This window comes from Podarcis filfolensis (genome assembly GCF_964270895.1).
Source record: "Podarcis filfolensis genome assembly, chromosome: W".
Taxonomy (NCBI): domain Eukaryota; kingdom Metazoa; phylum Chordata; class Lepidosauria; order Squamata; family Lacertidae; genus Podarcis; species Podarcis filfolensis.
The window spans coordinates 3,342,090-3,357,265 of NC_139619.1; the positions used below are offsets into that span (position 1 = coordinate 3,342,090).

The window sequence follows — 15,176 nt, forward strand, 5'->3', positions numbered from 1 at the left end:
CGTTGGATAAACAATTCACTTTCTATTCGGAACCAAACCAGTCGCTGTCACGGTTAGATCAGGTCTGGATTTCAAATGAATTGACACCAAGAACCAAACAAATAGAAATTAGACCCAAAGTAATTTCAGACCATAATCCGATTGAATTTGAGTTGGAGAGTTTTGAGAAAAGAGCTTTTAGATGGAGATTAAATGAATATCTTTTAGACGATCAAAAAATTGTAGAAAATGCACAGAAGAAGCTAACAGATTATTTTGCTGATAATTGTGATAAAGGAACAAAGAGTAAAGTGGTTTGGGACGCGAGCAAGGCCGTAATAAGAGGTTACTTCATTCAGCAGAATGCAATTAAAAACAGGAATAGAGAGAGAGGAAAAGAGGAAATTTTAAAGCAGATAATGGACAATGAACAAAAACTAATTAAGAAACCTAACTGTCGGAAAATAAAAGAAAAGATCAAAATCTTACAAGCCCAGTTTGCCACAATAATAAATAGAGAGGTGGAATGGAATATTAAAAGATTAAGACAAAGGAACTTTGAATTCTCAAACAAACCAGGCAAGTGGCTTGCGTGGCAAATCAAAAAAAGGAAAGAACAGAGCACAATAAATAAAATTACAGTAGAGGGAGAAGAAATAAGCGATCCAAAAGGAATCAGGAAAGAATTCTTGGACTACTATAGAAGCCTTTACAAAAACAAGGAGAGAAACAACTTGAGGAGAATAGAGAGATTTCTGAAGGATAAAAGGGTGCAGAAAATACCAACAGATAAAAAACAACAATTGAATGCTCCTATTGAAACAGAAGAGATAGTAGAAGTAATCAAAGAATTGAAGAGAGGAAAAGCCCCAGGACCTGATGGATTCACTGCGGGTTATTACAAAGAGATGAAATCCATCTTGGTGAACCCATTGAAGGAGGTTATGAATAACATCCTAAGAGAAGAAGAAATTCCGGAAACATGGAAAGAGGCATATGTTACATTTATTCCAAAACAAGATGCAGATCCAACCCAAGTCAAAAATTATAGACCGATTTCACTGCTGAATATAGATTACAAAATCTTTGCAGGAGTTCTGGCGAGGAGGATGAAGATTTTGTTATCAGAAATTATCCACAGAGACCAAGCGGGTTTTCTTCCTGGCAGGCAGATGAGAGACAATATAAGGAACATAATTAATATGTTAGAATATCTGTCTGCCAGGTATGACAAACAAGCTATAATGATGTTTGTGGACGCAGAGAAAGCATTTGATAATGTGGCATGGGACTTTATGTTGAAAAATTTGGAATATATGGAAGTGGGCAAAGATTTTTTTAATGGGATAAAAGCAATTTATAGGGAGCAGAAAGCTAAATTGATCATAAATAATGTAGTAACGGAAGAAATAAAGATACAGAAGGGAACGAGACAGGGTTGCCCACTTTCCCCACTTCTATTTATAACGGTGCTAGAAGTCCTTCTGAATTCAATTAGGCAAAACAAAAAAATAAAAGGAGTAACAATCGGTCATAATGAGTACAAAATTAAAGCATTCGCAGACGACTTGGTAATAATGACTGAAGATCCCATAGCTACAATTGAAGAAATCTTAAAGGAAATAGATCTGTTCGGAGATGTGGCAGGCTTCAAACTAAATAAGAAGAAAACGAAAATGATAGCCAAAAATATGGATCAGAGGGTAATAGAAACAATTCAACAACAGTCACAGACAGAGGTGGTTAAAAAAGTTAAATATCTTGGAATTTGGGTAACCCCTAAAAATATAGACTTATATAAGAACAATTATGAAACAGTGTGGAAAGAAATCAGAAAGGACCTAGAAGTGTGGGGAAGACTAAAACTGTCATTTTGGGGAAGGATTAACACAATTAAGATGAATGTGCTACCAAGGTTGTTGTTGCTATTTCAGACCATTCCAATAATTAAGGGGAATGGAGTCTTTAAGGAGTGGCAAAGGGTGCTCTCAAGATATATTTGGCAGGGCAAAAAACCGAGAATTCAATTTAAACTGTTAACAGATATAAGAGAAAGAGGAGGTTTTGCCCTGCCAGATTTGAAATTATACTATGAGGCATCATGTCTTTGCTGGCTGAAAGACTGGGTCAAGTTAGTGAACAATGAATTGCTAGATCTGGAGGGTTTCGACAACAGGTTCGGTTGGCACACCTACTTGTGGCACGGAAAAAGGAAAGTACATAAGGGATTCGAAAACCACATCTTTCGAGGTCCACTAATTGAAATATGGGAAAGGTACAAAAACCTGTTGGAGCCTAAAGTTCCACACTGGTTATCACCTCTTGAAGTGTTAAGTGTGAAAAAGATTAATATGAGAAGTAACTGGGTAACATACAGCCAATTATTAATTAAAGAAGGTGGGAAATGGAGATTGAAACCTTATGGGCAGGTTAAAGAACTAGTATTTGATTGGCTACAGTATTTCCAAATAAATGCAATGTTTAAAAAAGACAGCAAAGAAAGAGGATATGTGGATAAAGACTCTAAATTTCAGACGGAAATTATAGACAATGATGTGAAAACTTTATCTAAAATGTATAAGATGTTGTTAGATTGGAATTTAGTAGATGAGGAAGTCAAGTCCGTTATGATTCACTGGGCTAGAGATGTGGGCCATAGTATACAATTTGAAGATTGGGAAAAACTGTGGAAAGATGGATTAAACTTTACAGCATGTACGACAATAAAAGAAAATGTCATGAAGATGTTTTATAGGTGGTATATAACACCTATAAAATTATCGAAAATGTACAAGGTTTGTAATAAGTGCTGGAAATGCAAAGACAAGGAAGGCTCCTTTTACCACATGTGGTGGGAGTGTAGAAAAGTGAAAGAATTCTGGGAAAAAATATATATTGAACTCAAGAAGATCCTAAAATATACGTTTTTAAAGAAACCAGAAATCTTCCTATTGGGGATACTAGGGAACGAGATACAAAAGAAGGATTGTAAATTTGTGTACTACGCGGTTACAGCAGCAAGGGTAACGCTAGCCCAGAAGTGGAAACAGCAGGAAATACCAACGGTGGATGAGTGGAGAGCAAAATTATTAGACTACGCGGAGTTGGATAAATTGACAGGAAAGATTAGATATTTAAGAGACCAAAAGTTCATTAAGGATTGGGGAAAATATGTAGATTACCTGGAATATATAAGTGAGGGACAAACAACGTTAAGGGGATTTAAAGAAGCATTGTGAAAGACGAAGAGTTATTGACTAAAGGGAATAGAAGAGAGAGAGATATATATTGTCAATATAAGCTAGGAAATGCGTAATCTTAATTATTACCACGAATGATTTACGGACAAGCTGAAGGAAGTCTTATAAGAGATGGAAATGTGAAATATCTGATGTGAAACATGTAACGTGTACTATTTTTTTTTCTTTCTTCTTTTCTTTTTATTTTCTTCTTATTTTTTGTTTATCTTTTATTTGTAAATCAATAAAAATTCAAATATCAAGACAAATACCCCTTTCTCTTGGTTCATGTGGGAACCAATGACACTGCAAGCAATAGCCTCCAGAAGATCAAAAGAGACTACGAGGCTCTGGGCAGGAAATTGAAGCAATTAAATGCACAAATTGTCATCTCATCTGTCCTCCCAGTTGAACGACGTGGCCCAGGGAGAGAGGGAAAAATAGTGGAAGTGAACAGCTGGCTTCGCAAATGGTGTAAACAGGAACGGTTTGGATTCTTAGATCACGGACTGCAGTTTCTTGAAGATGGACTTCTGGCAAGCGATGGGCTGCACCTCACAACGGTTGGGAGGAATGTTTTTTGCCAAAAATCGCAGAAACCTCATCAGGAGGGCTTTAAACTGACTAATGTGGGGGAGGGAGACAGTGCTCCTGAAGGTAGGAGTCTATCAATTGATGAAGATGATCATCCAAATGTCATAGACCAAATGGAGCAAACAGCACGCAGACCTAGTGGTGGGAGGAAAAAATCCTTAAATAAGAGACACGGGGGAATGATTAATGGACTTCAATGTCTGTACACTAATGCGCAAAGCATGGGAAATAAACAAGATGAGCTTGAGCTCTTGGTACAGCAAACTAAATATGACATAATAGGCATCACTGAAACCTGGTGGGATAAGTCCCACAATTGGAATGTAATAATGGAGGGATACAATCTATTTCAGAGAAACAGACCAGACAAGAAAGGAGGAGGAGTGGCGTTATATGTCAGGGATGTGTATACCTGTGAAGAGATCCAAGATTTAGAACCTCAAAGCCAAAGTGAGAGCATTTGGGTCAAAATTAAGGGAGAGAAGAATAACAGTGACCTCATTGTGGGAGTTTACTATAGATCCCCAAGCCAAACGGAGGACATAGGTGATGCCTTCCTGGAACAGATGGCCAAGCATGCAAAAGGAAGGGAGATAGTAGTAATGGGGGACTTCAATTACCCGGATATTTGTTGGATGTCAAACTCAGCCAAGAGCATAAGGTCAAACAGATTCCTCACTGGCCTTGCAGACAACTTCATTGTCCAGAAAGTGGGAGAAGCAACAAGAGGAACAGCCATTTTAGATCTGGTCCTAACCAATGTTGATGACCTGGTTAGTGGGGTAGAAGTGGAAGGATCATTAGGCACGAGTGATCATGCTCTTCTGAAGTTTATTATACAGCGGAAAGGAGCAGCCAAGCATACTAGGACTCAATTTCTTGACTTTAAGAAAGCCGACTTCATAAAACTTAGGGAAGTGCTGGGTGAGATCCCATGGACAGTAATACTAAAAGGAAAGGGAGTTCATGATGGCTGGGAGTTTGTTAAGAGGGAGATAGTAAAAGCACAACTTCAGGCAATACCAATGAGACGGAAACATGGAAGGTGCCTAAAGAAGCCAGGGTGGCTATCTAAAGAACTTTTAACTGAGTTAAGATTAAAAAAGGATGTGTACAAAAAATGGAAAAGGGGGGAAACCACCAAAGAGGAATTCAAACAAATAGCCAGCACGTGTAGACACAAAGTCAGAAAAGCTAAAGCACAGAATGAACTCAGGCTTGCTAGAGAGGTTAAAAGCAACAAAAAAGGCTTTTATGGGTATGTTCGTAGCAAAAGGAAGAACAAAGAAACAGTGGGGTCACTCAGAGGAGAAGATGGTGAAATGCAAACAGGGGGCACAGAAAGGGCTGAACTCCTCTGTAATGGCTTTAGGGGTTGCTTGTGCGTAAGTTACCGCCGCTCTGGGCTAGGTTGCCTGGTTAAACCGTTTCTCGCTGGATAGTCATCCACTCCGTGGCTGTTCAGTCGCTGGCAGAATTCGTCAGTGGTCGTTTCTTGAACCTCTTCCAGCAAAGAAGTTCTTTGACGCCAAGTCGCCGCCTACTTTCCCTGCGCGGAAGTCTTCTGCGCAGGGTGGGTGTGGGCAGCGGAGGACCTGTGCTCTCCTCGCTGGTCTGCTGCGAAGAGTCCTGGAGCCTCCTCTCTGCTTCCCCCATCGGCCCCCCTCTATCCCTGGTGTTGCGCTGATTTTCTTCCCCGGCCGGAGACCTGCCTCTCTCCCTGCTTAGCCCCTCTCCAGCATCGCTGTGGAGCCTCGCCTCCTCCGCTAGTTCCGATGGCAGTTCCCTGACATCCTCAATGCCTTCTTTGCCTCAGTCTTCTCCGATAAAGAAAACAATGCCCGACCTGAAGAATTTGGAGCAAATGATTCAGCAGAGGAAACACAGCCCAGAATAACTAAGGAGATAGTACAAGAATACTTGGCTAGTTTAGATGTATTCAAGTCTCCAGGGCCAGGTGAACTGCATCCAAGAGTATTAAAAGAACTGGCAGATGTGATCTCAGAACCACTGGCAGTCATCTTTGAGAATTCCTGGAGAACAGGCAAAGTCCCGGCAGACTGGAGGAGGGCAAATGTTGTCCCTATCTTCAAAAAGGGGAAAAGAGAGGACCCAAATAATTACCGCCCAGTCAGTCTGACATCAATACCAGGGAAGATTCTGGAGCAGATCATTAAGCAAACAGTCTGTGAGCACCTAGAAAGGAATGCTGTGATCACCAATAGTCAGCATGAATTTCTGAAAAATAAGTCATGTCAGACTAACCTGATCTCGTTTTTTGACAGAATTACAAGCCTGGTAGATGAAGGGAACGCAGTGGATGTAGCCTACCTTGATTTCAGCAAGGCATTTGACAAGGTGCCCCATGATATTCTTGTAAAGAAGCTGGTAAAATGCGGTCTTGACTATGCTACCACTCAGTGGATTTGTAACTGGCTGAATGACCGAACCCAAAGGGTGCTCATCAATGGTTCCTCTTCATCCTGGAGAAGAGTGACTAGTGGGGTGCCACAGGGTTCTGTCTTGGGCCCGGTCTTATTCAACATCTTTATCAACGACTTGGATGATGGACTCAAGGGCATCCTGATCAGTTAAAGTTAAAGTGTGGCTTATATTCACGACTTTACATCGTCCACAAAGCAGCGTGGCTCCCCCCCCCCAGGAAGCAGCCCGGGTATTGTCTTTTTTCCTCTCCCCCCACCCTTCAATTTTAAAGGTGCAGCTTATTTGCGGGTGCGGCTTATATTCGGGCCAATACGGTACAGCTCTGAATCTCAAGTGAGTTCTTTTCAAGCTTTCTACCTTCAACTTTCCTCATTGACCTGGCGCCAGATTCACCCTTCATGTCCTGTTAAATAGTGTATGGTCCATTATGGAAAATTCTGTGGCATCTTCTAGAATCCATGTGTGTATGTGTACACACACACACACACGGCTACCACCCCTTTGCCTTTCCCATACAGCTGACCACCACCCCTCCCTCCCTTATCCCCCTCACAGAGCAGTTAGCTAAACCGCTGTGAGAAATAAATATGGATACTTGTCAGGGGCTCGGGAGCAGGAGCACAGGGGAGAGAGGAAATGGAGAGCGAAGGGGAAGGATCCGAGGGCAGCGTAGGGGAGTATGACAGTGACCCGAGAGATTCCATGAGCTTCTCCAGCGAATCAGAAGATTCCCAGAAGGGGGCGCCGATGGTCAGGGCAAGGGGGGTCTCAGGGGGGACGCACCAGAAACAAGGAGCCAGCGGGGAACCCCAAAGCAGCAGCGGGGGATCAGGACCAGTTTCCCCACCAGAGCGTAGTGGGGGGGAAGAGTCACATGTGTCAGGACCAGCGTCTCCTCCAGCGGGGAGAGAAGATGAGTCAGGGCTGACCACGCCTCCATCGGAGAGTGGGGGAACGGAGGGGAGGTCAGTTGCAGCTAGCCTCCCCGAAGGGGGAAGCAGTGACAGCAGCAGTGAAACGGTCAGGAGGAAAGTTGCTGGCTGGGCGCGCGAGCCAAGTTCAAATGTACAGGCGCGGGGGACAGCAGGAGACCCGGATTGGGAACCAGCTCCTAAAGCCCGCCGAAGGGAGCGGGAAGGCTCAGGGGATTCAGCGTCAGAAGAGTCTAGAAAGGGTGAGACCCCGACGGACAGGCGGAACCAGAGGCGGAAAGAACAGAGGAAGAGGTGGAGCAAGGCTAGAGTCTTAAACTGGTGTCTGGGGGGAGGAGATTCAGACGGAGCATCAGCGGTCTAAAGTTTGAGACATAGAGCTGCACGCTGCGGCTCTGGAAGTGAAACTGAACTTCAATAAAGACTTTCGTACTTAACAGCGAAGCGGCGTTGGTCCTTTGTGAGCTGGGACCTCGGGCAGCTCTGACAATACTGTTTGGCAGAAATTTGCTGGTTGTTAGAAATCCTATCAAGTCAAAAGTTGGATGTGTTTTGGCAGCCTTCACCTTTTCAAAATTAATTAAACCAAAGTTCAGTTCTCCCCAATTTCCAAAACAAGACGGGCATTGTTCTGGAATGAAAACGGCTAACATGAAAAGTAAAGTTGAAAACCACTTAAGAGTGGCATTGCGGCAAAACAATCACTGTAAAAGCATAAGACAAATGGGAAAAAAGCAGAAAGTTGGTGCTGTAAAACATCATCCGGTAATACATGGTTAATACTCCTGCTCTACACACCCAGACACTTCTCCTCCACAGGCAGCAAATTTTTGCAGTCAGGCAAAATCACCTGCAGTAGGCAGCATGGAAGACTTGCAGGGGTTACAAGTTGCCCATGAATTCAGCATCAAGTCAGTTCTCCACCCCATTATATGTATTATAATTATATTATACATTATATAGAAAGGAAATACTTATTACAATTTATCCGTCCAATCGCCTGTGTGTGGGTTAAGCAGAGTATTAAAACCCCGTATTTGGCAGCAAAATGTAGAAGCTTTGGAACTAGGCTGCAAAACCTTATCTCTTCTGAGCAATTCCAGCTTATAAACTGTCTTCCCTTTGGTTTCCCTCTTAAAAAAAGAATAGGGTAACAACTTATAATCTTATAAAGTAAACTTAAAATATAGTGTTTACTTACTTAACAGTCTTGCATTGGATCACAGGAATGAGTGAGTCTTTTTGTTGTTGTTTTTGCTGACTGTATAGAGCTTCTCCATCTTTGGCTGCAGAGAATATAATCAATCTGATTTCGATGCTGCCCATCTGGTGATGTCCACGTGTAGAGTCGTCTCTTGTGTTCTTGGAAAAGCGTGTTTGTGATGACCAGCTTGTTCTCTTGACAGAACTCTATTAGCCTTTGCCCTGCTTCGTTTTGATCTCCAAGGCCAAACTTGCCAGTTGTTCCTTTTATCTCTTGATTCCCTACTTTAGCATTCCAATCCCCTATAATGAGAAGAACATCCTTCTTTGGTGTCACTTCTATAAGGTGTTGTAAATCTTCATAGAATTGCTCAATTTCAGTTTCTTCAGCACCAGTAGTTGGTGCATAAACTTGGATTACTGTGATGTTAAAAGGTCTGCCTTGGATTCGTATTGAGATCATTCTATCATTTTTGAGATTGCATCCCAGTACAGCTTTTGCCACTCTTTTGTTGACTATGAGGGCCACTCCATTTCTTTTACGGGATTCTTTTTTTTTTTTAAATAATATTTATTGAAGTTTCCAAAATACAGAAAGAGAAGAAAAGAAATTATGAAGATACATTCAGAACCTTATTTTCAAACATCCACTTTCTGGGACTCCCCCCTTCCCCCACCCCTACCGTATTCCCCTTTCATATTGTTGTTTCCACAAGTTCTATTTCTGATTTAAAGCACAATTTATATACCCCATTGTTCAAATTTAAATTTATACAAACCTTATGCAACACCCTTGATAAAAAAAAAAGCAAAAGATCTCTCCCCATAGCCCACCCCCTTTTCTTTCCACAATGTCCCCCTTTTTTCCCATTAAAGTAAAAGCACACAGAATAAAAGTATAAAAAAATAAAAAATATATTAGAAAAAAGAAAACCAATTCAGAAAATAGTTGCAAGCCTTTGGATTCTAATTCTCCCTCCCCTTCCCCGGTTTAATTTCCCTTATCCTCCAATCTATGTTTCCAGCCTGGAAATCTTAAGTCCATCAATCCCATTTTTCCCCCAACTCCTTGCAGAATTATTTCCCATTTCTAGGATTACTTTCTTTAAAAATTAATTCCTAAATCTTTAAAAATATCAAATTATAAAATTCCCCCCATTGTTCTTTCAAGGTTATAGTCCAGCTTCCTCTTGTTCCGCTGCTAAAACTTTCTTATTCAGAAGTTTAGTAACTCTACATGGGTTGTTGTTATTCAGGAACAAAAACTTGCGTTCAGTCCCTTCCTTCTTCAGTAAGGTATTCTGTTGTCTCCTTTTAGTCTAAACACCCTGTAGACAAGATTCAGTTTCCGTTTTGCAGCTTTCCCAGGAGATAACCAGTTCTGTGAAATTCCGGAGTGTTGTATTTTTCCCGGCTTACGCCCATCTTTGTAATGTCCCGAAACTCCTCTAGGGGGGTTGTTGTAACTTTGTTTCCAAAAATCCGATTGTTCTCCGTATTTTCGCCATTTTGTATTCAAGTCTTAACAAATTATATCAAGTTGTAACAAATTTGACCAGCAAGGTCCTTGTAATAAAATCCTCTTTAATATTCCGACTTTGACAGCTACTTTGACAGCTGTCAAAATCACCGGCTCTTTTCACCAGGCTCACTCCTCAATCGCCCCGGTTCCCAGGGAGGGGGGTGCATTTTCCTTCTCCTTCAATTCTTCCTCCAGCACAATTCTTGTACTTTCCCATCATGGAATTCTTAATTTAGCAAAGATACCGTTCTTTTTGGGCCTTGGCTTCCCAATCCTTGTTTTAAAATGTCTACAATAGGGAGGGGGACTGACTTCCTTTTTAGATCCCCCCCCGCTCGTCTCAAATCCCAAAAATTTTTCTTCTTTTAAACCCGATTTCCAATTTACTCACGGGTTGTTGTTAAAAGTCCAAATTCTCAATGGAAGAAGTCAGCGCTCTCCGCCGGATGGCATGCGGCTTCGCTCGGCAGGGATGGCAGAGGACTCAAAGCACCACGCTTCTCCCCGGCACCCGATCCGTAGCCTTTAAAAAGGCTCCTTCACGAGTCGGGAGGGCGCTAGCGGTGCTAGCCGAGTCTCCAAGTCCACGGCCCCCGTGGCCGTGGTTTCTAAGGGTCCCCGCATCGCCGGTGCGGTAAAACCCAGCCCCTGCCGAGCCGGCTCCCTCCGGAGCTCGGAGGGAGTCCGCCATTCGGCGATGGCGCCAACCCGGAAGTCCTCTTTTACGGGATTCTTGCCCACAGTAGTAGATATGATGGTCATCCGAACTGAATTCGCCCATTCCCATCCATTTTAGTTCACTGATGCCCAGGATGTCAATATTTATTCTTGCCATCTCATTTGTAACCACCTCCAACTTACCCAGGTTCATGGTTCTTACATTCCAGGTTCCTATGCAATATTTTTCTTTACAGCATTGGACTTTCCTTTCGCTTCCAGGCATATCCGCAACTGAGCGTCCTTTCGGCTTTGGCCCAGCCGCTTCATCAGCTCTGAATCTACTTGTACTTGTCCTCCGCTCTTCCTCAGTAGCATGTTGGACGCCTTCCGACCTGAGGGGCTCATCTTCCAGCGTCATAACTTTTATATGCCTGTTGTCTTTGTCCATGGAGTTTTCTTGGCAGGGATACTGGAGTGGCTTGCCGGTTCCTCCTCCAGGTGGATCACGTTTGGTCAAACCTGTCCACTATGACCTGTTCATCTTGGGTGCCCTGCTCGGCATAGTTCATAGCTTCTCTGAGTTATTCAAGCCCCTTCGCCATGGCAAGGCAGTGATCCATGAAGGGGGAGTCTTTTTAGATGAGTCTAAAAAGCCTGGGACACAAATTTTCACGGCCCTCTAATGGCTATGGTGGCTGATTTACCACAAGTAATGTATTTAGAAGTAATGTATTTAGAATTCACCTCTATACCACCTCTGTTTGTAACCCAGGTGAGGGACCACCTTTTAAATAAACCACTGGCACTTGGTAAGTGTGGATAAGCCCCAAGGAGCAGAAATCAATTTGGTTGCACCTTCTTCAGATTGATTTAATTAATTTCTGCAACTCTCATTCATTTATCCATAGTACATTTGTTGTAGCTGCTCCATGAGAAAAGCATCCAGTTCAGCAACATTAACCCCCCCTCCGATTATAACATTGCCTCATATATATTAAAGGTAAAGGGGCCCCTGACCATTAGGTCCAGTCGTGGCCGACTCTGGGGTTGCGGCGCTCATCTCGCTTTATTGGCTGAGGGAGCCGGCGTACAGCTTCTGGGCCATGTGGCCAGCATGACTAAGCCGCTTCTGGGGAACCAGAGCAGCACACGGAAACGCCGTTTACCTTCCTGCCGGAGCGGTACCTATTTATCTACTTGCACTTTGACGTGCTTTCAAACTGCTAGGTGGGCAGGAGCAGGGACCGAGCAACGGGAGCTCACCCTGTCACGGGGATTTAAGAATATTGAGGTATAAGATCATAAAAATAAGACAAAAATTAAGCAGAAGTAATAAATATTTAAAGAACCGGAAGGGGAAGTTGAGGGAAGTCATGAGGAAGGTTTTTTTTGTGTGTGTTTTTTATATGACAAATGTTACATTGTGTTATTTGGTTGAATATAAAATTGTAAAATCCAATAAAATTTATTTTAAAAAAACAGCATCATTGACCATATTACATGTATGGGAAACAAAACAGCTTTGACCATATCATTGCAAAAGTGTTTTACACAATAAAATGAACAAGGGCTCTGAGACGTATTTTGTTTTTATTAAATAATCAATAAAACTTAATTTTTTTAATACATCAGATGACATTGTAACATCAGAGGGTACAATTTTAACTATTCTCACGAATGTGTGAGTTATTTCAGGCTCAAAGAGACCTTAAACCTGTCCAAAAAAGTAATATTTTTTTTGTAAAAAAAACCCTTCAAAATCAATTTATTTTATAACCACAAAAAACACCCTCCTTATTTTTACAGCATAATAAGTACATGGTTAGCCCATTCTACAACAAAAGTATGATGCACGTGTTAGTTGTGGTTTGTGCGCTATGGCTTATTGAACATACCGGGAATAAAATGACAAAAAATCACTTTGAATGATTGGTGACCTTTTTCTGTGGCACCTAATACCATTTTTATACCTTAGTTTGAAAGAGACCACAATTAGCTTTATTTTGATACCAAAATAAGCCCAATCGGTTGAAAAATAAGCGAAACAGGAGGTTTTTTCTAAACTGACACAGAAATTGCCTTAGCCTAAATCGCACAAAAATTGAAATTTTCAAAAAAATCTCCTGTGCCCAATTTTGGACCAAAAAATCTTTAAAAAATTATTTGAGGTTATCTCATAGTGGTGATGGCTTGTGAATGCTCTTCGCAATAAGTACCTCTGATCACTCAGAGATCAGATCACTCTGATCACTCAATCACCACTTCCTGCCCACCTCCCTCTGCCTGTTCCTGCTCCTCCCTGGCATTCTCCGGCAGTACCATGACACATAAAAAAAACTGAAGAACATCTGAGTCGTGAGAGCACGGTCAAATATTAAAATCAGGTGATTTGTGATTTGGCGTGGAATGATCCTCGGTTGAAATTCAACCTGATGGAGCCTTCCAAAGAACTTGTTCACTTATTTTTTGGAAGTTTTGGTTGGTCTGGATAAAAGGTGTTGCCTGATACTGGATTTTTACATTTTTTCTCTTGTACCCAACAAGTTTTTCTTTACTGTTTTTAAATTTACATGTTTTTATTGTCTTCTAAGTGCTATTTCCCATCTAAGCATGTTTTGATTTGTTGGGGTTTTTTTTAGATGAAAGCATCAATCCTTTCTGGCCTGCGCTCCATTGTTTCATGGTGATCCTGGATAAGCTTGGGTCTAAAGTATGGGGACAGGTCATTGATCCAATCCAGGCATTTCAAACTATTGTCAACAATGCGAGCTATCAGAAAGCAAGAGAGACTATTCGCCAAAGTTGCATCAGGTTGGTCCTTTATCCTTTTATTATTATTTTTAAAATACAGCAGTTTGCACCTTCTCTTTTCACAGAGGTAAATAATTCAGGTAAAATCCCGGTTAGCTGGAAGTATACAATTGTGGTCCCAATTTACAAGAAAGGACAACCTATAGATCTTGGCAACTACAGGCCAATTAGTTTGCTTTCCATAATGGGGAAATTATATGCCCATTTTTTTGCTTTAAATTAGCAACATTTCTTGATAACCTCTGAAGCCAAGACTGCTTTCTGTACGAAGTACTCAACATCTGACCACTGTCTTGTGCTGTCACACCTAGCAGAGAAATATACTAGGACCACTCCAAGGCCATTTATATATGGCCTTTATGGACCTAAAATCTGCCTTTGACTCCATCCCTAGATCCAAATTATGGTCAAAGTTGTATTCAGTGATGGAGGACAAGAGACTCCTATACCTGTTAAAAGCCTTATATAGTGATAGCAACATGTAGGTTGCTGGGGCAACTCTCTAACAAAATCACAATGTTAAGAGGGGTCAGATAGGATTGTATTCTGCCCCCCCCCCATTGTTTAATCTTTTTAGAAATGACTTAGAGGAAGTCTTAATGGGGCCAGAAGGACACTGTCCAAAGATGGGGGCAAGAAGCACCCCACTTCTGTTTGATTTGTATCTGAATAGAATGTGAAGTCTTTTTCAGTTGGATTTCTCGCTCTCCATATGTCTGACAGGTCAAAAAAAAAACTTTGGTAATCTGCCAGCATTCATTACTTTCTGTGTCTGTGTTTTATCCATAAGCGTTGATGCAACTCCATTCAGGTCCCCCATCAAAATCAATTTATAAATCCAAATAGTCCAGAAGTCTTGTTTCCAAGTTCTTAAAAAATTCTGCTTTGCCATCATTTGGTGCATAAATTCCCAACAGCAAATATTTTTCGCCTTGTGCATTGATTTCTACTGCAATATATCTTCCCTCATCTTTGAACATCATTTTGGGATTCCATTTTTCTTTCACGTAAACGACCACTCCTCTTTTCTTCACTTTGTCAGATGAAATGAATTCTTGACCAAGTCTCTTATTCTGAAGGACTTTTCTGTGTAATCTAGTAACATGAGTTTCTTGCAAACAAATTATGTCCAAATTCTGTTTTGCTAACACATGATATACTTGGTTCCTTTTTGGTCGTGAGTTCAAACCATTAACATTCCATGAATATATTCTCAATACCATCTTAAACTATTCAGGAGCTCCTGCGCCTGCCCCTGGCATCTGCTCACTTTCCAATCCCAGATCCTTGGCATTTTCTCCCAGGAACCTTGTTTTTTCTTCGACGGTCCTAATTCTTTGTTTCCTTCCTTGAAATTTAAAGGAGAGGCCTTCTGGAAATTCCCACCTAAAAAAGATGTTCTTCCTTCTCAGAGTTCCAGCCAAGTCTGCGTAGTTATTCCTTAGGTTCAAAAAATGCTTTGGAATCTCCTTAAACAAAACAATTGGCTTATCTTTAATCTTCAAGCTTTTTTTGTAATGTAGACCCAATGTCAATCCTTAAGATTATCTTGTTCCAATTGGGGTGCGCCTCTTATTCTCAGTTGATTCTCCCGTTCCTTCACCTGTAAAAAAGCAATTGCATTGAGCGCATCCTGTTGAATCTTCTCCACGTCAGGCACTCTCACTGTTTCCAATTCCCTCAGTCTTGTTTCGTCTGCAGCAACTTCCTCCCTGACCTCTTGAATGCCTTTTTTCACATCTACAAATTCTTGTTTCAACTCCTGTACAGTCTGCTGAGTTCCTCTCACAC

The 15,176-nt window shown here is 41.5% G+C and overlaps 1 protein-coding gene across 1 annotated transcript in view; it reads left to right on the forward strand.

Annotated features, from left to right (window-relative positions):
- LOC310753699 (putative helicase senataxin) overlaps positions 1-15,176 on the forward strand; it is a gene marked incomplete at its 3' end in the record, with an annotated part of 215,300 nt that overhangs the window by 38,465 nt on the left and 161,659 nt on the right. Inside the window, exon 6 of the mRNA XM_083595055.1 lies at positions 13,214-13,385. Within this exon, the coding sequence (XP_083451181.1) occupies positions 13,214-13,385 (172 nt within the window). The remainder of the gene's footprint in view (positions 1-13,213; positions 13,386-15,176) is intronic.